The sequence below is a fragment of the Aphelocoma coerulescens genome, chromosome 4 (assembly GCF_041296385.1).
Source record: "Aphelocoma coerulescens isolate FSJ_1873_10779 chromosome 4, UR_Acoe_1.0, whole genome shotgun sequence".
Lineage (NCBI taxonomy): Eukaryota > Metazoa > Chordata > Aves > Passeriformes > Corvidae > Aphelocoma > Aphelocoma coerulescens.
The window spans coordinates 37,030,270-37,058,185 of NC_091017.1; the positions used below are offsets into that span (position 1 = coordinate 37,030,270).

The following is a 27,916-nucleotide window of genomic DNA, read 5'->3' on the forward strand; positions in this document are numbered from 1 at the left end:
TCTTCTATGGGATTCTTCCAAGCACATCCTTGAATAGGCTGAAGTTTCCTCTCCTGAAGTCCATGGTTGTATTGCTTTTTGCCCTGCTGTCTTCTCTTAGGCTCCTCAACTCTGCCATCTCAGTCACTGCAGCCAATGTTGTCCTCCCCTTTGTATCTCCAACCAGTTCTTCCTTATCAAGTTTCTTCACAAACTTTGTAACCTCTTCTATAAATTCCTCAATTCCTATTGAAGACTTTATCAAAAGCTTCCAAAAGCTAAAGCTTCAGCTACAATACCTCATTCAGGAAGTCCATAAGTTGCACAGTAAAAGAAATTTGATGGAAAATATTACTATGTGCTGCCTTATTCTTACATTCTATCCTTTGGATGTTATCAATGACAAAATACTGGGCTACATTAACTTCTGGTTCATTGTGACTGTACTTGCACTCCTCCATTATCTTACCTATGTCTTTTCCAATTTATTGGGGTTTATTTTCTTCAGTTCTGACTTTCCAGTTTTTGTTCTTATCCAGAGAACATAATCTCATATTTCATTCAAGATTACTTTCACTATAACATCTTGAGTCTTTTTGTAGACTGAAATTTAAACATGAAAACTGAAGCGTCTGTGAAATTCCCTTTAATTTCTCAGTTTTCTTTCTTTAAATACACTCAAAATATTATTCAAAAAACATATGTCTCACTGCATTTCTTTCTTTTTTCATCCAAAGATGTTTGGGTAACTAAATTTCACATTGCACAACTCTGTGCTTCCAATGATTCTGCCAGTTGTTCATTGGAAGAAGACAACCCACCTAAAAATTAACCGACCTGGTAATCCTGTCAATAACTTGACTTTCTTAAGTTAACTATAGGTTTCTATATAAGCACTTCGGTTACACAGAAAATATTTCTACCAAATCTTCAATATACCATTGCATGTTATCACTGCAAAGATCAAAAAAGGGACCCTCTTTAAGACTTAATTTTTACCTGTGATGATGCGAACCAATACCACTGGATTTCCCTTCAGAATAACCCACATGACTAAAAACTTCCTTATTGGATGTTTTGATCTTTATCTCTTTCTAAAATATATGACGCAGAAGATCAATTTACTTTTTCCCTCTTACTAGCTGAACACGTTTTCAAGGTGTTCCTCTTCAACAACATTTTTAGTGGAAGATGAAAGAACAGTGATTCAAAAGAGCCACACTACAGGTACTTACATTTTATCTGGAAAATGTATATTGTTATTGCTGTTTAAAACTTTTTGCCTAATCTCTGCCAAATGTGTTTGTGAACATAATAGGGCATAGGATGGAGTGTATAAAAATTCAGCTGCTACAATGCAGTCTGGAGACTAGTTTACCATTCCTTACGCTAAATTATTAGATAGTGCTTTGAAGCACACTCACCTGTTACAGCTTTTTAACTGCCTCATTGTGGCATATGATATCTTTAGGTACCATAGCTATTTTTTAAGTAAACGGGTGTCTGTGTTATGGTTTCTCTCTTCTTTGTCATAGAAACAATGGATGAAACACCCCTCTGGTTATTTTACATTAGTATTTCAATAGAATTCACACATGATGACACTCAAGAGAGTTAGAATTTTATGGATAGCATTTTTTGTTGGTAGTGGTGACTTTTGTGTGGTTGGTTGGTTTGGTTTTCTTACAACTACAAAATAAATATCCCTAGCTTATTGTTATACCGAATTCAATGTTTGTTTTGTTAATTAAAGCAAACTACTCAATACAAAGTGAACTTAATGTTGTAAGCAGCATTTGAAAATGGATGGTGAAGTGCAAACAGAGCTATTTGACACTGCATGTTGACAAGCATTTAGTGCCTTATTGACTAACTCACGAACTAAGTAATTAAAAGAAAACCTGTATCTATACTGACACACAAACATCTTTGACACAGAGCCTTCAAACATCAACAGCAAAAAACACAGAAAAGTGGTTTTTTACCTTTTGGAAAATATATTTGATGACAGTAAAAAAATTGCTACAAGCTCAATTTTTGTTCTTCTACTGTTCAAATAGAAATGGCAAGGTACTTTTACAATTACATTGAGAAACCCTAATTATTTTTGTCATAGTTAAAAAGATAGAATTGAACAATTATCTTAACAATGATTCCACTGCAATTCTGTTCTCCTGAAGAACTTGACATTTTACAAATCATGATATATGTTATGAGTAATGAGCAAAATAACATGAAAAGGAAACTTTAATTTGATAGTGAATCTTTGCTTTGGTCTCTTACTGCTTATAAAACAGAAACTAAAGGTGATTTTTTGTTCTGAATCAGCAATTATTTCCTTGGAGTTTGTAACTTGCTTTCATATGCTAACACTTTCCATATAAGAGAATTTACGACCATTTGCTGGTACTTCTTCATTAAAAACTATAGAAAGACTGTTCCAGCTTCCTCCCTACAGGAGAACTTACAATGAAATAGACTGCTTGAATTTGTTCATCATCACAGAAGCTAGAAGTGGTTTTTGTTTGGTTTGTGGCATTTTATTTTTGGTATTTTTTCACAGCATTTGCTGCCAATATATTGGTATCTTAAATAACTTTTTGGGGTTTTTTTGCTTTGCATAAATAATAATAATAAAAAAATCCAATAAAGAAAAGAACATAGGCTATGTGAATTGAAGATATGAATTCTTACTTACATTATCCTCAAATAGAAAAAAACCCCAGTTTATTGTGTCCTTAATAAATGGAATTAGCAAACACCAAATATTTTTAATTCATAGCTTTTCATATTACCTTTATTTCTATTTGCAGTCTTTAACCAATCTAAAACAAAGGAAAAAATATATTGTTTGGTCTCTTTTTTACTGATGGCTAGCAGAGTTATAATAGCTCAATTATAATGATAACACACTCTGGGTGGAAGAATTTCCCTTCTTTTTAAAGGAAAATCTTGATTTTCTAATGGGAAAAGTCAAAAACCACCACATCATCTGTCTCTGAGCTGATCAGGTAGAAAATTTGAAGCTAAGAATTAAATTTTTTTATTGGTTTCCTAAAGGAAAGCTGGATCAATAATTGCAACCAACAGATATATCCAGAACAGCAGTTGTTTGCTTGTAAAACACAGCCAATATACATACCCCCCCTTATTTCCTGTACATCCCTCCAAGCTTTCTGCATTTTATTTCAGTCAACTCATGGAAGTACCATTAATACTAATGTCACATTCTTGCTCATATTTTACATACCTTTCAGTATCTCTAACTTCCTTTATTACAAGGACACAGAGAGCAGATAACCTTTTGAGGGTTAACTGAAAACATTTTTTAAAATAATCATTTATGTACGGTTGGTTTGCCAGATAAACTCAGCTCAGGCTTTTCATGCTAACGTCAATGTTACAACTCCTATTTGCCAAGTAATCAGTTTCTCTGTTCACATTGGCAAAGCAATGCAACTCTGCAATTTGCTATGGACTGTCAGAAAGAAATTATATTCCACAAAGAAATCTGAAAATAATTGCACTTGGCAGAAATCCAAGATGGTTTTTGAAGTTTTCCTTCTAGATTAAGAAGGAAAACAAAACCTACATTTCATAAGGACAAATTTTGCATGCCTTCTCTCAGTCTCATATTTTACAGCTGCAGTAAGAATAAATCATGAATCTAGTGTAAGTCCACTGGCTGAAGAATCATCCTGACAGAAAATTGCAAATCATGCCAAAGCTTAAAGAAGAAAAGCGTGCAGTCTAACATAAGCACTAGCATAGTATATGCACTAGAAAGCAACAGGATCTTAAAAGAAACTCTGCTCTGAAGAATGTAATACCAGACACCAATTCGTGACTATTAATGCAGGCTAGTTTTAGTCAAAGGAAATTAATCTTCCTAAGCTTCTTTTACAGTCATTTGAGAAAGCTCGGGGTAGCAAAATCCTTTCATGGGACCGTTCAGTGGATCTGTCATTGCTCAGTTTTAGCTGCCACCCACCTCTCTCTGCTGACCATGAAAACAAACTTCCTAGCTACAATTAGACATTCTAAGCATTCCATTGTTTCCTCTTTTTTCTTGACACTGGAGAGAACAGAAAGAAAAAAGCAAATAATGACTGAATTTTACAGGCTGTATTTCATTACTGCAAATAGCTTTACTAGCCTTACTCTACTGATGACTGGGTAAAGCGATGATCATTTGGTGAGTAATTCAGAACATCTAACTAAATCTCCGATGCTGAGAAAGTCTTCATGCATATCTTCCTAAGCCTGTATTACAAATGGTCAATGCAGAGGTCAGCCACTACTCTTGCTTCCTAAAATAAGACTTTGTAATGCATGAGCCCAGGCTGTTAGTTGAATTGAGCAGGATTTGGCTGTATGCAGCAAATCTGAGAAAAAGATTATTTCTCTGACTATAAATGAACATAGTAACACTGTACCTGTTTAGATAATTAATTAGATAGCTATGATTTTCCCTTTATTTTCTGGGATAGACTAAGGGCTGCAATTTCACTTCATGAGGAAATAGTAACAGCTAATAAATGGTAATATCCATTATTCTACAGAAAACATGCAATTGATTTGTGCTTTTCAAAAAATGTCTGTTGATTAAAAATTGGGTTTGCTATTTTGAAATCTAATAATGTTCAAGCCTCCTAAGAACCTGAAGAGGGATGACAGAGAAAAGTGACATAAAATGCCTCAGTACTAGATCACCACTGAGAGCAACGACTTCATTTGATACGTAGATGTGTAAAGAGAATTTGGATTTTTTTCTTGTTTATGGCAGCCACTAGACATAAGTGAGAGCTTTTCCAAAGTACTAGAGCTCTTGAGGCTAGCCATAAAACATCACTAACCTTTTACTTCCCCAAAAACTCTGTAATTTTATGCTATCTTGCTATGAATCTGCAATAAGGACTGCAAATTTATTTAGACATTAAAAATCTCCAACTGAGTAGATGCAGTATATTTTAAATGGAAAATTCAGCATGCTCTGATACAGCTGCCTTTTTTATTGCTTCATGTTACATAGAGATCTTCAGAATGACTCATATACCATTTAACTTTTACTCCTTTTTAACAAAACAAATTTTTATATAATCAGATTTAATCGGATAAATCTATTTGACATTAATTTCTCATATATTTTTCAAGTTCACCTCATAACCAATGAGATGAATAATAATTACCCAATTACCACAGTTTATTATCATTCCCCCAAACGGTTCTTTTTCTTTTTCTTTTTTTTTTATCAGCTTTAATTGTAGATGTATTTATTATTACACTCCAAGGTAGCTCTGCAAAGAGAAACTAGCTTTGCACTACACAGTTTACTTGGATCATATTCTGAAGGTGTCTAACTCTTAAGAGGCCCAGAGAAGCAGAAGTACTGATGTAATTTACCCTTCAAATTTAGAGATGAGTTTAGAGTTAGATTTGTGGAATAAGCTTTTAGCAAGAGCATCCCCATTTGTACTTTCCTTCTTTAAAGACATTTTATTTGTAGAAAGAGTGCAAAGAAGTCTCCAGACTTCTCCAGATGTTTCTTTACAAACTCAAGAGAATCTACAAAAAAAATACTAAAGAAAACAATCTTTAAATTTTTGTATTAAATTTTCATCCAATTATTATCTAGTCCATCTCATGTATTTATGAACAATCCAGGAGTGAGACAGACAAGTAGGTAGAGTGTCTTCAACGTTTATGCAATCTACAAAAGCCCTGTGGAATAAATTTTGGTTTGTCACAAACTCCTTAATGTACATGTGATAAACCAATAAACAGACACAAAAACATGTTTTCAAACAACTTTCAAAGATCTTGCAGAGAAAACTACCTAAATCAAAAAAGATAGACATTGTTTGGGAATCCCCTAATATGTGGCAGCTGAAGAGGATATATGGGGGAGAAAAAATAAAAGAAAAAAAATAAACCTAGTACCTTAAAATGATTACAAAATCAGAATGATTCACTTTCTTAGCACACAAGGGGGGAAAAAAGCATATTATAACGCTAATAGTTTTCTTCAAGTTGATCTCTCATTTTAAACGCAGCATTAATGTATGAAGTGAAGACAACAGCAGAAAGAAAACAGGGGCCAGTCACACATTATTTGGATTATAAATACTATGCCATTTGTGCCAGTTTGTTATCAAGTACATCATATAAGAAATGGGCACATATATACTTAGAAAGATTTTGAATGTAATTCCCATATGAAACATTTCTTTCAACTGCACACCTGATTACATACAACAAGTGAGTGACATGCGTTCTCTATCCATCTTTTGCTCTTTTCTTATAAAATCAAAATATTGGCAGTTTGAATGCCAGCACAGCAGCTTCACTTAAGGGTTTAGCCAAGATTGACACACTCAATACTTCTGAAATATTTTAGTTTGAGTCTTTTAAATAAACAGCAAATTCCAGTCAACTTGAACTAAACACTCAGTATGTGCTGGAGTACTACAAATAGATGCTGAATTTATGCTAATAAAATACTGAAAGCTGAGACAATTTACATTTAATACCAATCTTAGTTATCTAAGCATCACACAGACATTGCCTTTGCTAAAACCACTAATACAACAATCCATGCCCATCAGTCTAATTCTTTATCACAAGAAATCTTTACTAGGCATGATTGATTCCTTGATATCAATGAAAGAAAAGACACTTCAAGGTCATTGGCAGCAACCTTTTAGTGTAACCACAGAAATAGTTATGCAGGAAAAATGCTTTGGGTTTTGTTTCAGAGGTAAGGTTTTTGTTTGTTTTGTTTTCCCTCTCTACAGAAATGAATGGTGATACTTTTTAGTATTGCCTTTGTATTGTCTGGTTCTGGTTTCTGGTCAGGTTAACTGTAGGCCATTGGAAGAACACCCTGGTATAAAACAAGAAAAATTACAGTGCTCAAAAAGTTTTCAGTAAAAAACCAAAAATTTTCAGCATATGGTGGCACTGACAAACATATTTTCTAGAGCTGTACCAAGTATGACTTCTGTCCTTTTACTGATATGAAGCCAAGATGTTATGGTAAGCCCACAGGTATCACATATTTTGATGGCTGTTCACAGAAAAAGACAATAGCATAATGCTGAAAAACAAAATCTCATTACTTTCTACACGTTATTACCAATAAGATATTTCTGTTTCTTCTTTCTGTTACATCTAGGCTGTGTTTGAGTCACAAAATGAGGCTGGAAATTCCCTGTTTCAAAAGGGATGGTGAATAGTCATTATAAATATTTTCTGGATGCTATTAAAAAATAAATCTTGCTGATATTTAGATGCTTTGTTCTTATTAAATGCTTATATTTGTTATACATAGACAGTTTACTATATCCTGCTACTTGCAGGTAAACTGTTATTTAAAAGCAAAGTGCCTAATTGAGGTACATGTGTTTCCTGTGTTACAATAGTTCTAAAAAAAAATTGAACACAGTACTGTCAATTGCACAGTTAAAAATAAGACCATAAACTCCAGTTAAATTAAATGCTTATATAAAAATTTATATGCAAATGAGAGTATCACACTGAGTCATGACCATATTCCTGTGCTCTCTTTAAACTGAGCAACAGGTTCTCTCTTCTGTGAGACATCCATTACTTCAATTTTACCACTGCTCTGCCAATCACAGTAAGAAGTTCTCTTCTGTTGCAATAATAGCTAACTCTTTATTAACACACCTCAAATTTCTACAAGATGTACCGAAATAGTTTTCCTTCTCGGTACACCATTTTTGTTAATATTTGTCTTCTGTAATTAATTTTTGCTTTTCTAAATACCACTTTCTGTAATGGGCCCAAAATTTTTTTAGAAGTGCACATCCTTTAAAAACATGAAGCTATATACACTATATTTTCTTTTCTCTCCCTTGTTCTTTGCTTTTATTTTAAACAATGGGACAGCACTGTCCATTGGAAAGATTCTATGCTACTGTCACCATATGAAACTCTATTACTGAAATACCAAAATATGACCTTTTTCTTATATACAGTGCAGCCTTACTTTGGAAGACTGATATGTACAGAAGTTCTTTTTCTCTAGCTAACCCTTGATTACTATTATATTTTACTCCAGTCATTAGCTGTTGCCAACTGATCACAGAATCCATGTCAGAAACAAGGTTTCTATTAATACAGAGGGGTGGGAAAAAAGGCAGCTTTTTCTTCTCTGCCTTCTTTTTCAAACATTAATTGTTCAATAATCACAGGTTAAACTTCAAAGACTTTTTCACAAATGAATTTCTTGTCTGATGTTAATACTAATGTATATAATGTTAAAAATGTGAAGGTAAAACAGGATTTCAGTCATCTTTCATTAACTATAAGTTACAATAGTAGGAACTGCACAGAATTCATAACACTTGCCAAATTGCTACATAAAATTTTAAATATCTTGTAGACAAAAGTCATATGGTATTGATATTTTACTGTGCCAGAGTATGGCAATTCCACTTGATTTCTCATTAACACAAACAGGTCTGTAAAGACAGACTCTTGCCTGGAAGGAGCACAAATTCTACAAAGGAAGGCATGGCCTCCTCCCAATTAAGTAACAGAACAATTGAAATAAAATGCTTAAAAACTGTTGCTATAAAAATTCTTAAGAGTAAATGGACACAAAAGTTTGCTTTTGAACCAAACAAGATAAGATACTTCAGATGAGAATGATAAGAAAGTTTCCTTTTATTAAAGTACTCGGAAATTTATTTTCTATGTAAAAAAATAATTCTTTTTCCCCTTCAAGATTTCAATTAAGTATCTATATGCAAATATGATTTGAAAACATTAATATATTTTCCTTAGAAAGTTCTAGAAGGAAAATGTTCATCAGCAAAACCAAAACATATTTAGTAGGTACTTTAAAGTACCTGTCAAAAAATCCAATCACTTCTATCTCACTTTACCTATGAAAGTATAATAAAGAATGCAGATTCAGTGATTCTGTGTCAACTCACCTGAATTTTCCTTATTCAAGGACAATTTTTTACACCAAACCCAATTAGGTATTATTTAGAAGCATTGTTTCAGCTTCCCTACTTCTGTTTGTAGTTTTAAGACAGGCATACATGAAAGGAGAATCAGATGGACTGATGGATCTGTTTCCCAAATCATACTAAATTAGGAAACCTTTAGTTTATTTTTTCTCTCCTTTTGAACAGAATAATGAAAACACTCTGCCATGGATACAAAGGCTCTTGTATATACCCAAATAGAAAAAGTTCTGAAACTTTTGAAAAGGAAGCTCTAGATTATAAAGAATGCTATGTAAGAATGGTATAAAAATGAAAAAGAAAGGAAGGAAGAATATACATGAAGGTGATAAAATTAACAGGTGAAAGAGAAATCAGTCTGAGCTAAAGTAGAATTAAGTAAATTTAGATACGAATGGATACATGGTATCAGGTATATGAGTAGACAGATCACTGACCAGTTTGATTCAGAGAAATCTTAGATATCATAATTTGAAAATCATAGCAGATATATCCTTTTCTGTTGTTATCCAGTCAGAGTTCACAAAGTGATCAGACTTGGTCTAGATAAACAATTTGCTTTATGTTCACTTTTGCAAGAAGTGGTACCAATTATTTTTCAAATGGGTAGCAATTTTCTTTCTGAGTCAGTACTGAGCAAATACCTTTGTACACTTCTGTAGTATTTTTTTTAAAATTATTATTAGTTTTGAGAATATATAAATGCCAGTTGAGCCAAGTTCCCAATAGGTAATTATGCCCTATGTATCCTCAGTTTTCCTCCTGGGCTGCTTGTGATGGCGGGCCAGAAAGGGTTTCTCTCTTTTTTTTTTTTTTGTATTTAAGCAATTGTGCCTCTATGTTCAATGAAACAGACTCCTGGATATCAAAGCACTTTTACTGCTGGTGATATGGCCCTCCTATTTAATGTACTACAGCAGGGATTGGAAAGTCAGGACTGTGAGCCATAGGAAGCCATTATTAACAAAGCATCTTTCTCATGCTCTTAAGAAGGAGTGACCTTTACTGCCAGCTCTAGCGTAGTCTGGGTTGCTCTTTCAAGACTTCTTTTCTAAAATAATAACCTGAAAAGCTTAGTCTTCTTTTTGTGTATTATAAAACCCTTTCTCATAATTCTTCTGAAAGCTCTGAAAAGCATGAAGTCTACAAGGGTAACAAAACTACTGCAAAATGACCTGGGCAAGTAAGGAGAAATAAATATGTAACTAGTAATAAAATTATTCAGAAATGATCCTGTTTTTCACCCAGTTGATGGAATATATATAGCAAAAGAAGTGAGAGGAGTAAGTTTATAACCGTACATAAAAATCAAACTGCAATTTTTTGATGAGCTAATCGGAAATTAATAGCACAAACTGAATTTGCTAGTAACAGCAATACTGAATGCAGACATAACCTGGATCTCTATATACATATACAGTAAAGAGCAGAGGAAACAGTGAATTTAAACTGAAAATAAAAGGTTGAGGAAGAAAGATATTATGGGAGTGAAAAAAGAGATGCTTAAGAAGTTTTAGAAGTCATCTTATAACACAAAATATAAACCAGCTTTCCACTAATTTTAAAATACAGGGAAGATGGGCAAGAGTGAAAAAAATGTGTGATAAAAGCTCTGGTGCTTGAAAAAAAAGGAGTAGCAGTTACTCCTAAATTCAAGCTCCAAATGTACTTGATAGACATCTGTATGTGCAGCTATCCTACACCACCTGGATTAGCTTTGGGATGTTCCTAACTGAGCATGCTGGTCTAAGGTGCAGGATAGTACTCCCAGCCATTTGCCTAAATTTCATCTTTCATTATTAATTATCAAGAAGGACATGGCAGAAACTAAATTCTCCTGAAAAAAAAGATGAGAACTGAACAGTAATAGATGTGATTATTATACAGTGGGGAAAAAAATATAGCTTTGGAACTTTAAAATATTTTTTACACCTTCTATAGTTATGACGCAACAACAATGGGCCTTGCAAAATATTACATGGCAGGTACACATGCCCTCAAGTAATTGAGCCAGGTATCTGTTCAGAGAGCTGAACTCACAAGACCAACAAGACCAAAAATGGCTTTACAAAATCAGTTGGCATTAGATATGTTATTATTAAAGGAACAAGGGAATTGCAGAATCTTAAATCTTAATCCATTCACCATGCAACATTATCAGTTGAAGAAGCCTGAGCCAAAATGAAACAAATCACTGATCAAATATCAGAGCTCTTCCAATCACTCCAAACCTAAGGTTGGTGTCGTGGTTCAAGTCCATATTCTAAACCTTGTGACTTATATGTCTATAATGATGATCGGGTTGATGATTGCAACTACAGTTACATTTGTAACAGTTGGGATAACTATTGTACACTGTACAATTGCTTGTGTCGTTTTCCTGCTGCTCTGTCTTTTCTCCTCTGACTTTTCTACAAATACATCACCCTGCTGGACAACCTGTGAAATGAGAAAAAGGTCCCAGGAAGACACTGTTTGAGCCACAGGGCGATGTAAGAGACTTAAAGACCACAATTGCCTCAAACATTGTCAAGGCCACAGAAGTGACTTGCCATAAGATAAGTAACCACAGTGTGAACTTGAGATAAGGACAGAAGACATGAATTTGCAACAGGAAGGCATTTATTCCAGGCCTAGAGCAGTTGAAGTGTGGTTAACACATCCTGGTTAATGTATCCAGATAAAAATTCCAACTGTGGAAAACTGTGAGAAAGGAAACAACTGCTTATACACATGCTACCCCAAGTTATGGGAATATTTGTGACCACCCATGGATACCCACAACTTGGACTGCATAAAAGTGGTACCTCCAGAACGACTACCGAGAAGACCAGGGTGAAGAAGGACCAATGGGACGCCTCTGGATCTACAGTGTGGTGACCATTTTCTGCTTGATCTCTCTCTCCTTCTCTACCCCTCCACTCCTTCCTATTTCTTTCTATCTCTGTACCTCACATTTACTGTTAAATAAAATCCGTAGTACTGACTTCAGCATGTGGTCTCATTTGACTTTAATTCAGGCAGAGGCATCTCTCAACTGGATCATAACAAGTGGAGTAGAAAAAGAAAAAACAAAACAAAAATGGTATTCAACTCATGAAATAGAAAAGGTAATAATACATCCTATTTAAAAGAAAAACTGTGTAACAGATAAAGGGCAATTCAATATAGATAAAAATAGAAACATGCTGACTTTGATGAGTCACTGTTAATCAAATCCAACCACCTCATCAGAAAAATCAGTAGAAAATACCTGAGAGAGTTGTAATGTGTTTAAGAGGTGTCATAAGCATAACATACAAGGAAAACGTACAACTAGGCTTTTAAAGTGAACCTCATATATATAAGAAGTTATATATATATATAACTTCTTATATATATATATCCTGGTTGTAACACACAGAATACCACATAGAAGATCACACACTGAAATTGCTGCACTGCAATTTACTGGTAAAAACTCAAAATAAACTGATCACGATCCAGATTTTGCACTGAAAACAACTGCCAGCTTTTTGCCTATGGTACTACAATTGAACAGTTTTATTTGTTCATTGTTGGACCATGAGTTACTGACTTCCAAAAAGGAAGAGGATAGGAGCATCACCTCTGAAGGGAAGTAAGCTCTGGTTCTCCCTTCATGTCATAGGACCTCTACACTTTCCCTCACACAAGCAATAAGATGGCCCCTTGGCAAAACTTCAGGGAGGAGAAAAACCTCCTCAGGAAAGAAACAAGAGCATGCAGAGCTTGCTGCAGCAAATCAGAAAGTGAGTGCATTGACTGCAAGCAGGCATTCCCTCTTTTAGGACATTTGAGAACAAAGAAATAGGTTTACATGAATGTTCAATATCTTTTTGTCATGGTTTGAGTATCTTTTTGTCATGGTTTAGGTATGGTATTCCCTAATTTAATGTTCTTAGTGAAAGATGCCAAACCATGTGGAGTTCAATCACGCCGCCTCCCCCTGTGGCAGCCTGGAGAGGAGAACTGGAGGCACAAGAGGGAAAGATCATGGGTTGAGGTAAGAACAATTTACTGGAAATAGCAATGGAGTAAGACAACAAACAGTAATAGCAACAATACTAATGACAGATTATACAAGAAGAAAAGAAGTGAATGATTCATATGTGATTGCTCACCTGCACCCACAGAAACCCCCCCAAACACCTGACTTCTCCCTTTGTGACTCAACTCAATGTGAAAGGGAGCCCTTCCCCCATTTCTGAAAAACGACATGAGGTGGTATAGAATGTCCTGAGTCCCAGACATGCTCCCTTCCTGGCTACTGCAAAAATTTGCCATGTCTGGCCAGAGACAGGACACTACTCTCTCTTGACTATTAATTTTCTCTTTCTTTAAGTCCCCTAGTTTATATCCTAACTTTTAAATTTTTCTTTTATTTCCTTTTTTTTTTTTTTTTTTTTAACTTCTAAGAGTTGTTTTATCTGATTTGGGGAGCAGATAAAAAAGATTGAAGAATATTTCCCTGACATTTATGGTTCACCTGGGACTCTGTTGGAAGCAAAAACACCCAAGCACACAGACACAAATTTTTCTCAGACAGGGCATTAATATTTCTAACCATCATATTAAAGTCATAACTGTGTTGTATTAAGAACAATTCAACAATGCATAAAGAGAAGCTTGTCTGTAGGTCCATAGTATCCCGTGGCAAAAAACAATGTTGAAAGGAATAATTCATGAGGTTCTCCTGACAGTTTTCTTAAGAATAATAAAAGGAACAAAGGATGAGAAGCTGGAAGAAAAAGAAGAGGTCAGATGTCTGGAGTCCTTTCTAGGAAAGGTGCTTAGTGTTTTGGACAATCTGGAAACCTTTCTGTCATCAGTTGGTGATCAGAACTCTACAGAATGGAAGCTGTCACATCCTTCAGAAAATGTTAGCTTTTAGTGGCATTCTCCATTACAGTGTTTTGGGTTGTGTTTTTTCTTGCTGGCCGAAGGGCAAATGTCAGGAAGAAAATGCCAGCTGTCACCAAAAAAAGTGACAGTTTTAATGTGCAAATTAATTTTACCAAGATAAAGAAATGAGAAGTTTTGAAAAAAGGATAACCTATACATAACTTCAAAACCCCCAAAATGGAAATATTACATGCTTTCCATGAAGGAAGCCCAAAGAAAGATATTATGAGCTTTCACCAAGAGGAAGAAGTTGAACTACACTATTTTGAAAAGTTACTGTTAAACTTTGTGCTGACTTTGGCCGGGGAAGATATGCAGACAATCAATGTGATTGATAAAGCAAGCTTCGTTTATTGGTAATACAGAGGCACTTATATAGTATGAGAGTACATGCTTGTCAGTTCTTGATTGGTTTAAGCTTATAAAAGCGCATCCTTACTTCTACATAATTGGGTTAGATAAAAGGCTACATTTGGCAAGCTTCTATTATTTATGTTTTGACTTGAGAAATCAAAGTTCTCCCTCCCTTCTCATGGTCAGTACATCTTATCAGCACAGCACTGTACCTCCTTAAAACTCCCTTTTTGTTCTCAGGCTTGTTTCTCACGCAGGCATTTTCTCATGCAGGCCTTTGCTTGTGCAGGCCTTTGCTTGTACAGCTCTTTTATTGATCTGTACCTTTCGGCTTTATCAATGATCCATGTCCCTGATCCTCTAACCATTCTTCAACAACTTTGCATGTGAACAAATCTCAACAGATCTTCAAAAATTGTAAGAAAAGGGGCCGAGATCTTATAAGTGTGATTGTTCCCATGTACAGGAAAGAACCTGAAGGCAAAGCTGGAATAAAATATCAGAAAAACAATAAAGTAAAATAAGTTATGAAGACTTTAAAAAGTGAATGAATTAACACTAAAAAAGTAATACATGTTGCATTTGGGAAATACATCTGCTATTTTTCATACATGGGAATTATTATCTCTAATGAATAGTAGGTTAGATAAAAACAAGAGGAAAGTGGAAAGGCAAATATTAAATTTAAGATGCAGGAAAACAGCAAGCAAAAAAAAAGCCTTTCTATATGTGTACTGAAATATCAGCAAAATGCCCTGTGATATCAGTTCTGTAGTGAGTCACAGCATAATTATATTACAATTTAAGTAAAATTTGCAGAGGCATATAATTTTTCATAATTTCACTCGGATGCTAATTATCCCTGCCTCCCATCAGTTTCAGTAAGAGAAGGACTAGTAGCAAGATGTCCTACTTCCACAAATAGTAGTTATTAGTACCATAAGAAGAGTTGAGTAGTACTAAGGACTTATAAAATTATCAGCTGGATATTACCAGTAATGTTATTAACACACGCTTTGTAGAACATTTTTAAATGCACCACTTAAACAGAAATTTCTATTATCATCCCTTGAAAGTATTTCTTAATATTTCTTTAAAATGTCTTAGAGTATACAAGACATTAGTCATTATCAAGACTCATTTTTAGCCACTCCATAGTTGACAGCTTTAGAGATATATATTGTACACTTTCAGTAGAGGAGTATTTAAAAAACAATAATAGCATAAATTGAACTATCAATTTCGGTTTAGACCTGGATTCCTTTCCTTCTTGTTGCATTTTTCCATTTGACAAAACACTGAGACATTATATTGTTCTGAGTTTTCCCCTCCTCGAAGCAAATAGCTTAATTCATATTGAGACCCGGATAGCTGCAAAAGCTGAATTTCTAATTGTGAGCACTTGCTATGATTTACAAAATCCCATTGTCACTACTGCATTGTCTGACTGGTTTCCTATATATGTACTGACTTCCAGTTATGTTGATCTTTGATGCATTTTACTGAAAAAAACCCATAACCCTATCTTCCCAGGCCAGTGTTGGCCTTGCTATTTTCAGAAAATGTACTGCCCTTTACACAATATTATTAGTCTTGAGATGCACAGATGTGGTTCTTGTATAACTGAGTAAATTAAGAATTCCCAGAGTTAGGCAAACATCACTGTAGTTTAAATATAGCCATAGTAAAACCGGGAGTACCTGTTTCTGGGGACATCTTATATTATACAAGGAGTATAGAATCTAGAAATAAATCGAGAGAGATCAAATCTGTGAAAACAGTGAAACATAAAATAAATTTTGAAGAAAAGAAGGTCTGGGGACGAATCTAACTCAGTGTCTTTCTGTCCATTCCTTTGTTGTTTCTTTTTTAAATCCAGACACCATTAATTATTTCTTCCTCTCTATTTTACTTTATCTGCAAAGACAGATTAATATTCCACATATATATATATATATTTGAGCTCTATTAATTTTAGTGCCTCACTCTGTGGATATTGAATCTGACCTTCTCTTTCTGTATCTGAATCACAACTAAACTTAATATTAAGGGACTAAACTGTAATAGAATTTTTGCTTAGAAAGAATTCCAAACATTCCTGATTGTTTATAATTTTCTTAAGCTTACAAATGACGAATATGGTCATCCTCAGAATTATGCACTCCTGTCACTGGAAGCTTTTACTCCTTTAAAAAGTCTTACTGTACCTGTACACAAAATGAAGGCACCAACATAACCCTAGATTCAGGTAACATTTTGCAGACCTTTATTTTAATGTTTGTGGGTTGTTAACCCAATACACTATCACACATTCCTCCTCTCCTATTAAATATAAATTAATCTGGCCAATTCTAGCAATTTCAACATTTCTTTGAATGTCTGATCACCACTGTGATCTCACTTCGAAGTGGGCATCTCACAAGTTTTCAAAATTCAACACTCAACTCTCTTCTAGCTGTGGTAAGTATTTCAGAAATGTGCTCTGGCTAACAGCCATGCTCCCATCCAGCTGCTCTCTTACTCACTCCTTCTCCACTCCCCACAGTAGGACAGGGGCAGAAAATAAGAGAAACGTGAATGAGAAAGCTCATGGGTTCAGACAAACACTGGGAGATTGCTTAGTAAGTACCATGGTGGGCAAGAACAGCCTTGATCTTGGGAAATTTAGAAATTCAGAGAATTGCCTCCCTCGACCTGCTGGCCACTCCTCTTTTGATGCAGCCCAGGATGCAGTTGGCCTTCTAGACTGCAAGCACACACTGTTGGTTCATGTCCAGCTCTCACTCATGAGAGTCCTTCTCATCTGCTCTCAATGACTTCTCCCAGTCCGTACTTGTATATGGGATTGCCCTGACCCAGGTGCAGCACCTTGCACTTGGACTCATTGAACCTCATGAGGTTCCTCTGGGCCCACTTATCAGATTTGTCCAGGTCCCCCTGGATGGCGTCCCATCTTTCAGATGTGTCAAATGCACCACTCAGCTTCATGTCATGTGCAAACTTGCTGAGGGGGAACACGATCACACTGTCTGTGTCATTGATAGAGATGCTGAAGAGCACCACTCCCAAGACAGATCCCTGAGAGGCACCTCTTGTTCACTGGCCTCCACTTAGACACAGTAACACAGAGTTGTTGACCATAACCTCTGGCTCCATCCATCCATCCATCCATCCATCCATCCATCCATCCATCCATCCATCCATCCATCCATCCATCCCAATTTGGAGAGAAGGAAGTTGCATGGTACCAAATTGAAGGCCCTGCAGAAGTCTGGATAGGTAATATCTGTTGATCTTCCCTTGCCAACAACTGTCATCACTGGATCATAGAAGGTCACCAGACTGGTCAGGCAATTGGTCAAGTCCTTCAAGATAAACCTGCTCCGATGTGGATGTTTTGGATATCTGCTTCACCAAGGAGTACCTTCTGCTCCTCCAGCCTTAGACTTACCTCTGCTGCTTCTTGCTTTTTTGTTCTCTAATCTCTCTCTCTTTCTCCCTGGGTTTTTATGCCCTTTTTGGAATGTTCTTTCAGAGATGCCATGAGTGTGTCTGAGTAGCTGCCCTGCCAATGGTCCCTTGGGACTGGCTCATACAGCACAGGACACCCCCTGTCCTTTTCCCTGAGAAGCCACACCTGTGGCCCCTACTGCCAATTCCTGGGCACCTGCACCCAGCACAAAAACCTTCTCTGCTTGGTTTTTGTTGTTTTGGTTTTGGGGGTTTTTTTTTATACTCAAAATGTATGTATCAAGCTTAGAAAACACTTGCTCTTTTATGTCTGCAAAAAAAAGCCAACTGAACCTTTCAGTCTGAAGCTGAGCTGTTAGCTTCATCATTTCCATTCATCATTTCCCTTTTATTTCTGCGTGTACAGATGCATCTTCCTGTTTCTATCTAGGGCTCGTGCCAGCTATTACACTTAGAATTGATTAGTAAGAACTCCAAATAATGGTTTGGAACATCATGAATATTTACAGAAAGGTAACAAATATTGCAGACAGGATCTTGTGAACATGGGCAAGACACTTTTCAGTGTCAGTCATATGATTAATATCAAACTAACAAAAGCAATTGTTATTGAACAGAGAACTTTTCATATGAGGTTGGGCTTATCCTAAGCCTCTCAAGAGACTTAAAGCCACCACCCAAGCAAGATGAGCTTTCAAGCTTTGAAACTGTCCTTTATTTTACAAAGCACCACTGTGAGGAAGCTCAGTTTACTAACACAACTAACAAAACCAGAAATCAAAGAGAGATTATGTGTGGCAACAATTTTCACCTTAAAAATAAAACATTCATTAAAAAAAGAAATAAAAATAGACAAACTAGGTATTTGATTGTAGCAATATTCCACACACACAACAGTGCAGGTGATTTCAGACTCACTTGGGCTAGACAGACAACACAACTCCCGATGTAACAATTTGTCCACATTTAGAACTTTGCTAACATAAAATGGCCAAAACAAAGAAAGCATATCCAGAAGCATACAAAATACAAATGAAAGCCTATTTTTAGTTTTGCCAGAAGATGTAATTCTAATTATCTTTTTCTATTTTCCTCTGTCTTTTTGGGTCATAGCACTGTTAGGTGGCAAAAACTTGCCTTCCTGACAAAAATATTTATAACTTATACCAATATTCTGTGTTTCATTCTTCAAGAGGTACCAGATAACTGCTGAATATTTGGAGGAATGGGCAAAACAAATTATTTTATTATGAAATACTTATTTTGGAAAAAAATATATTTCTATTGAACTATTATAAAAGAAGATTATTATTATGATGTATGTACATGAAAATGTTCATGTCCCAGATTTCTCTTTTCTTTTAAATATTTGAAGACTGTGCAATCCTGAATGTCTAATGCTGAGTCTATTTTGGGCTGAAATCTAGTCCTCATGTGCTTCTTTTGCTATATTTATTTTTTAAATGATTGGTTTGTGAAACATATTTTCTCTATATTTAACAGGGGTTCAAATACACAGCAAATAAAAACAGATGGAGTTTGCTTCATATCATTTCCATTTCTTTTCTTTGAAACAGCAGAAGTATGTCGCTTGTTATGCATCACTTTTCTATTATTTATGAGAGGTTTTGATAAAAAGCTGTTAAAAAGAACTTTCTGTTACTTACACTGATATCTTCCAAATCTAAGCTGTTCAGAATGACATTGTTCCTCTTCCAGATGATGGGAGGTCTCAGGGTTCCCTGGATGGCACAACTTAAGACAGCACTCTGTCCCACTGTTGCTGCAGTGGTGCTTATTTTTTGATCTTCAGGCAGACTCAGCTGAATTACACCTGCAAAAAACAAATTGTTTGTAAGATCAATTAGCAGGCAGTTTCATGAACCTAATCAGCATGAACTTTTTGTATACTGGTAATTCAAATATTTTAGCTAGAATGAAAGTAAGAAGAACTTCAAAAACCCCAGTAAGTTCAGAGTATTTCATATAAAGGTCAGTGTGACATTTCAATTAAACTGACTGACAAGCATCAGCCTGTAAGAAGCAGCATTTAACATGAAAGTGAATTCCAGAGGTACACCTGACTGTGTATCCAAAATCAGACACCGGAAGTTATCTGACAGTTAAGGTAGGTGCAGTGGACAAGTCAGAACCTTTATTCTAAGATAATGACGTTAACAACAACAACAACAACAACAACAACAACAACAACAACAATAATAATATAGGATGATAATACTCGTTTTGCCAGAGAAACTCCCGAACAATTTCTGAAAAAATTCTGAATTTATTTTGATATGCCATTTGCAATTTTTATCTCATGACTATATTGTAACAAAAGGGCCAAATGCAGAATTTTAAAATATGAAGAAACTGTTGTACTACCTGGAACTAGTCAATTCAGCGATGTTACACATATCTTAAGAATCATTAAAAAAACCCTGTTCTAATAAATGCTAGAATCGTTGCTTTCCTGCAAAATACTGAACATTTATGCAAAAACTGTCATATATTATAAAATTATGTATATTTATATTATTATTTAATAGGAAAAAAGGTAAATAAGTTACATTATAGCTTATTTTCTTGAGAGAAAACTATTGCATATATTTTCTCCTTACTGGGGGGAAAAAAGTTACCACCCAACCCAAAAAGCACTAAGCTTACAGGGCAGTACCTGGTGCAGAATCTTTGGCAGGTAACTCCCTGAAAATTCCTGTCCATTAAATGTCTGCAACCACACTGAAAGAGGCAAACACTGCTGGGGGTGGAAGGGTGTGGTGTGTACAAAAAGCTGTCAGGTGCAGAGAGCAGAACTGGTCTCACAGTTCAGGCACTATGACATTCCTTCAGAAATACTGGCCAGGAATTAAATGATGCATTTACCATCTCTTATTTTCTCCTTGAAAGAAATAAACCTGGTTCTGAGAGCAAATACTTTTTAGACAGATACTGATGTCACATCACTAAGAGATATTCCTGACCAGGATGACTCCTTAGCTTTCCCTCCACGTTGCATTTGTAGATCAATAATAACTGTTTGAAGTTTAGTCACACACATTTTGTTCATTTAATGTTAAATGAAAAAGCAGAGTAAAGGTTTAGAAAATTTGGAAGTGAAATTAATTCTGTTTACTGAAACCATCACCAAGCAAAAAAGCAAATGTGGGTATTGTTGGTTACAAAGCAGTAATATTTTAAGTAGCCAGCAGACACTACCTTTTACAGCTTGCTATTTTTAGAAGCATGGATCCTCTACTATGGTGTACCATATTAATGAGTTTGTTTGTAACTTCTCCAGATGCAGTATCAATCTGACACGCATCCCTGGTTCTTAATTATAAAAGTTACTGGATACACGCTTTCAGATAAAGGAGAGAAATGCAAACAAAAAAAAATCCAAACCAAAACAACCCAAATGTTTAAATAAAAGCTAGAAACATAGTTAAGAGATGAAGACAACAGACAACTCTGTAAAAATATCTGGTTGGAAATAAAATAAAGCTATTACAAAATAAGACAAAAGGAGTGAAAGCAGAGTAAATATTAACTACTGGGAAGACATTTTAGAACTTTAACATTGACCAGGAAAAAGGAACTCTTACTGAAGAAGTTCAAAAATAGATTTTCAAGATTTTAAACAACAAAGCAAAACCAAAACCAAAACCAATCAACCAACCAACCAACCAATAATCCCCAAACAAGTAAGCGAAATCAAAACTAATCATTTAAATATAAAATATTCCTGCATTGGTTGAGGAATGTGTGTTAAATAGTTGAAAGGGTTTGATAAATTCCCTGGCTGCTGAAGCAATTCTGCAAACTTCCCTACCCTTCATCCTGCTTTATGGTCCCGAGCCAAGTTCTTCTGGCTCTTCCCAACTTGTTTTTGTTACTGAAGTTATTACTGTATTTGATCCAGCTTGAATTTATCCTTCTTGAAAACACGTGAAAGAAAACTGTACAAAATATTTAGGATTAATTAAGTGGAATATATCAACTAATCCATATCTTTTCCTGAAAGACTTTAGTCAAAATGTCTGTAGAATGCAATTGCCATTTTCACACAGATCTCATCTGGTTTCTCAGAGTTGCCCTGTAAATGACAGGTTTACACAATTTTCTTCTACTCTGCTCTTTCCAGTAGATTACTTCTCAGTAATTATACTAAAGTGTAATTTCTTACCATTAACCAAGTATAAGAACTTGTACTTTGTAACATTAATTTTCATATCACTTTTACTGTGCCAGGCTTCAAGGTTCTCCAATTCCAATCTTTAAATAAGTTTGCTTCCCAGGTGGTCTCTGGAGAGCTTCAATAACTCCTTCCCAAAGTGGTATTTTCCTGTTTCACTGAACCCATATCATCTCCCTTTCATCCAGGTCCTTGCTCATTTCATCACTACTAACTCCCAGGATTTTAGTTGACTAAACAGATTCTAATCTGTAAACATCCCAAGTGCTTTACTGAAAATTACGAAAGCACTTTTTTTTCATTGCTTCTCTTTAGTTATCTAGAATTTATTCTATAGACCTACTTTTGCTTGTCCTTCAGGCAAAATTAGATCAAATTATGAATAGTTCTTCTATTATAATTTTCTAAGTGCTTTCTAACATAAATATCTTTCTGATATCTTTGAAAATACCTTCAGAACTTACTGAAATCAAATGCAACATGACATCACTCCAACTGAATCAAGAAATACTGCAAATGATGATCAATTAGATTAGAATGTAAGTGCTTGAATTTTGTCAGTTTGACCAAAATGTAGTAAGTAAACTGAGAAAGGCAGGAAAAAGGAGTTTTCAAAGTTGACAGGTTACAAAACTATTACAACAGCAATACAGATAAACAAATAATGGAACCTTATTTTAGCCTTTTTTTTTTTTTTCCAAGAGTCATACATCTTGGGTTGCCATTCTTAGTATGAGTTAAGCTTTATCAATATTCTTCTAAGTCAACAGATAAAATTATATCATTGTACTTTTAAAACAGAGAGGGATGGTAGGGCTCTGCTAGGAAAAAAAAAAAAAGATAGTGACAGCTGTACAGTGCTTTGACCAACAATTCTGCTTTCTTAATCCTAACTGCATTGGGTCGATGTGCATAATGGGGAACAGTTTGATGCTCCAAATTTAGCACATTTAGGGAAAGAGTTGTTATACTTGGATTTGAGCTTTCTGAAGAAGTTAAAGAATAAATAGTAAAAGCAGGGCTATTTCAGTTCTTTTCCTATACATGAAAAAAATCCAATCTCCAATTCCTTTGATGGCACAAAATAGCCTGTAGGGGACTGTACACAATCATAAAATTCATTTGTGGTCTTAGAATACCAAATCAGGCTACTGATTTGGAAGAGAAGCACTGAAGTACATGTAATTTGGTGAGGCTAAGTAAGTTCCTTACTGCCTCTCAAGGATGAGTAAAGAAAAACCGCAATATCACTCTGAATGAAAGGTTTTAAAAGCTAAAAAGTATGAGATGTTGTATTTGTAGTCTGTGTATCACTTTATAATTGATTATCTTGTTAAAGTGAGGAAGGGAGGAAGTTCTTACTCAACTGGAGACTGCCTTGGTTAATTTAATTCCATTAACAAATGTGCAATTTGAACCTTCTCATTTGCTTCCATAAGTTCTGCGTATTTATTCAAAGCAGCCACAAAACTCTTCTGAGTCTAAACTAATGAACATTATGCCAAATGATACCCGCTTTTTAAAATTAAGACAACATCAAGGCTGTATTTATTTTGTTTGCCTATTTCAAACCTAATTTAGATTAAAACAACTTTTAAAACCAAGCAAAAAGCCTTTTGTCCATGAACTCTGTACTTAATGCATACCATTACTGGGTGGCTTGAATTAGCTGAAAGGCAGCTAGATAATGTGCCTTTTACTCTTCTGGCATTGCTCCCACTTTCCTTAAATTGACACAACAAAAGCTTTTTCATCAGTGTCATTTTGCTGTTCTTTTACAGCAATTTTAAAATCAGCACACATCACCATTAGCATGACTAATTTTGTCATTATCTGCTGTATATTCTGCTTTGAACTTGTTGTAAACATATTATTCACATATTTAGTAAAATGTTTCAGTATGAAAAGTAACAGAACATGGTTCATGAGTGTCTGTTGCTAGGATCTTACGCCAGCAAATAAGTCTTTCTGCTCCCAAAATCCATTTAAAAGCACACACACTAACAAGCTGGAAAAAAAAAAAATAAAAAGCATAAATAACTTTTGCATGATTCCTTAATGTTTTAGCTGCCAAGCTTGGATCAAAATTCAGGCAATACTGTTGTTACAAAAAGTCTGAAAGCTCTTAACTTTATAATTATCACTTATTGTTCTTTTGTCTTTTCTGACAAGAGACATGAAAAACATTTTTTTTGTTGAAAATATAATACTGTAATAGCTCCTGGTTTTAGGAAGTCCTGTAGAAACCAATTACATCAGAAAATTATCAGAAAACATGAAAGAAAACACAGTAATTTCTGCATTTTTTATAGTACTAGTCAATGAAAAGAATAGAGAGTGATTCATTGGTCATCCTAGGAAACCTTTATTTTATGGGAGAATTTAAAGCTTCTCTGAAAGACAAATGTGAAGCTAACACCCCAAGGTTTCTGTTTCCTCTCACAAGAATAGAGTATATTTTATTCAAATACTAGAATCATTAAGAGTGCTTCATGCTTTAACAGTACAAAGGATAAAGTAGAATATATCAGCTAACCTCTTGCTTCAGTGAATTTAGCATCAAATTCTTTTATTACTGAAACAGCTTTCATCTTTGACTTTTTAGGACTAAAAATTACTAAAGAAGCAAATACCTTTAAAGAAAATTCTTACAAATAATTTGAAATAAATAAAATTACTAAATAAATTATAGATGATTGTATTTATGAAAATTTTATAAATGTATGTACTTATAAAGTGCTTACCACTGAAGCAAAGTCTATGTTATTTAATGGTTCTTTGAAGTAATAGGAACAACTGTAGACTGTGACTGTAAGAAATAGCTGAAGGACTTTTGGATTAATGGGCTGCAAGTTCATTTGTCAGGAGAGAAACAGTGGAGTGATGATAAGCAGCTTTATCAACTCTGTCCCCTCCAGCAGAGAAAAATTCAAATCAATGATTAGAAATTCTTTGGAAAGCATCTGAAATCAAGCAAAACCCGAAATAATTTTGCTCCATGATTTGTAGACTACAGAATACTTTATGCAGCTCTGTGTCCTCTGTAAGGTAGATAAAAGCTCAGAGTAAAGACAAGAGTGATCAAGGTACAGAGCAGTTTAAATATATATTAAAAAAAAAACCAGATAGGCTTGAATTTTTATTAAAAAAACCCAAAAAACTAATGATGCAGAGAGCTTTGACAGAAGCCAATAAATTCATGGAAATGCTGGGAAAGCATTTCCACAACAGCACAATAGCTTATTGTCTAACACCCGAAAGCCATCAAAATAACTGAGGGGCCAGGTTCAAAATGAAGGACAGCAGTTTGAAGTGATAGATCTGAAAAAAATCTTTTCCAAAGGTTACTGTAGATTCCAGAAGCTTACATCTGCAGATTACAGAAACACTTGGGACAAATTATAATGATACTATCCTTACACTTCTCCAGACATCAACTCAAGTTCATGGTTGAAAGAAAGCATTGGAATGGCTGGACCTGGGACCAATACAGTTGTTTTTACTGTGTTAAGGCATATTTCTTAATTTTACATGGAAATCACCCAGAAAATGGGTGCTCAAATCTTCTTTAACTGTTATTTCATTTAGAAAATAGAGGGAACATAATTTAAGGTATTTAAACATTTTGAATGAAACAAGTAAATCAACTGCAATGCACTTGAATTAATAATCATTGTGTATTAACTCTTGAAAATAATTTTGCCCCTCTGATATTTTTAACTGATTTTTACAGGATTTCCTCTGATTTCTTTGCTCACATATTACATATGTTTTAATTAAAAAAAAAATATTATTCATGGCAACCATTATTAAAATCAGCAATTATCACTTTTTGTTTATTTCAAAGTCACGAACTGATTAAGCTAAAAAAAAAATTTCCAAGCTCATTATACATGTGTTTCAAATTTAATTCTTACTTTAATTAAATTAATTTCACTTTCTGTGTCCATTGACTCAAACACCCCCTCAAGACCCTGTGTTTCACACAAATGTGCACAAAATCTATATGCATTAGTTTTTGCCTTATATTCCTGTATCTGTACTACAGGAATGCTGAGCATGTTTTGAAAAGTATCACCACTGCATTTGTTAAGGATATTTACAACAGTGCAGAAAAAGGGCTCACCCTACAGACTATGTTGCTTTGAGAACCCTGGGAAGTTGCATTCAATTGTTCTGAAAACTTTTCCAGCCTAAGGGAAGTCCCAGGCCAAGAAAGGTAACTCCTGATCTATACAGCTTCAAAGTCTTCTGTTGCAAGGGAAATCAGTAATCTACTCCCATAACGTCGACAGCCAGTTTCTCACAGGCGATTTATTAGGCATAAGCAAAACAATCCAAAATTTGCATATCCTGACTGAAAGACTAGTTCTTTCTCCTCGTGAAATGCTTTTATGCATTTAAGTCTCTTGAAGAGACAGTAAACGAAGTGGCAAATAATAAGTCTCTCTCCCTCCTGTCTCTACTGTCACCTCAGCAGACTGAAACTGCCTGCCCAACCTTAACATATCCTCTCAGTATGTTCTGAAACTGATTTCATGCACCATTCAGTGAATCCTAAGGGAAATTTCAAAGTTATTTTGATGGGTTAAAATTTGATTTGATGCATGTTACTGGAATTGCTGATCTGAAAGTAGTCAGATATGGTATCCTAGGTTTATGTATATATATAAACTTGCAAGTTTTATAGATTCAATATTCCAAGTTAGACAACAATATATTTCTAGCCTATAAAGTTGCTGCAATAGTTAATTACAAATTGTGTTTAGAAAAGAATCTCAGAGTAAATGTAAATATTTTTCAGATAACCTATTCCCATTTTTAGACTTAGATCCCATTTTAAAGGCTACACTTAAGATTAATAAGATATAGTTAAAACACTTGTACATAAAAAATATTTCCAAAATAACAGAAACCACAACAGTCCAGAAAATATGATAAGTTCTCTCAAATAAAATGATACATTACTGTTTAAGAAAATATGCCAAATTACCTATTCCAATTATACCTGTCCTTATATGTGATATCACACCCATGGTAATGACCATTTGTATGGACACATATGAATAATGACTGTGCATCAATAGCATCTCAAAGTTTTCTGATACATTTTCTTAAACACAGTTGTTCTTGCAGCAATAGCTGCTTTTTAAAAATCTATGAAAAATGTGGTTTTTTAAAATTTATTTTAAGATAAGAGGAGAGCATATGCTAAAAATGATCTGTGCAAAAATAAAGCAATCTAGTGGATCACAGAGCAGTATTAGCATGGGTACTTCAAATGAGACACATTAGAATTTTAAAAAACCTCAAAGACTTGCAATAAATTTTCTCATTTAGTGTTCAACACTTTACACTTATGTGTAACTTATATCCATTGTAAATTCAACAGAGAATATGTGCCTTTGTTCAGAACATGGAGAATAAGATGACTCTTCACAACAACACTAACATTGTCACTAAAAAATACTGTCTTTGCTTGAGTTTTATATGTTTTCTTTTAAAACAGAAAAGTAATTCTCGCTATGCTAGCGCGTTTTTAGTAAGAACTGTTGCAGAATTGGACTCTGTCAATTTTTAAGAATAACAGCAGAAAGCATATCAGGTATTGATGCAACATTGATGGGATGTTAAATTTAGTCTCAGCACTCTTTCATGGCATCTCAGTGCTTAATTTTCCAAAGTTAGTATTTTAGATGCACAAAGCTGAACTTCAAATCTTCCAGAAACTGCTGTGCTGAGTCTTTGCAACAGTGGTGAGAAAGGTATTTAAGATGTACAAAAGAAAAAATTGCAGAAGGGAGGGGGGCACATAAGAAAGATAGTTATTGAAAAAATTTTGGAAGTTATTTAGGTTGAATGAATTTTTCCATTTCATTATTAACATGACCTATCCTGTTTCTTCTTGCCGAATGTAATGCACCATTTCCAAAACACCCTCTCTAGTTTAACTGATAACATCATGTTAACACCAGCTTATGCATACCACCAAGTT

The 27,916-nt window shown here is 34.7% G+C and overlaps 1 protein-coding gene across 19 annotated transcripts in view; it reads right to left on the reverse strand.

The window, feature by feature from the left end:
• FSTL5 (follistatin like 5) overlaps positions 1–27,916 on the reverse strand; it is a 386,298-nt gene that overhangs the window by 72,979 nt on the left and 285,403 nt on the right. For all 19 annotated transcript variants that reach the window (XM_069013600.1, XM_069013606.1, XM_069013602.1 and 16 more), the window contains one exon: positions 19,394–19,560. In XM_069013600.1, the coding sequence (XP_068869701.1) occupies positions 19,394–19,560 (167 nt within the window). The remainder of the gene's footprint in view (positions 1–19,393; positions 19,561–27,916) is intronic.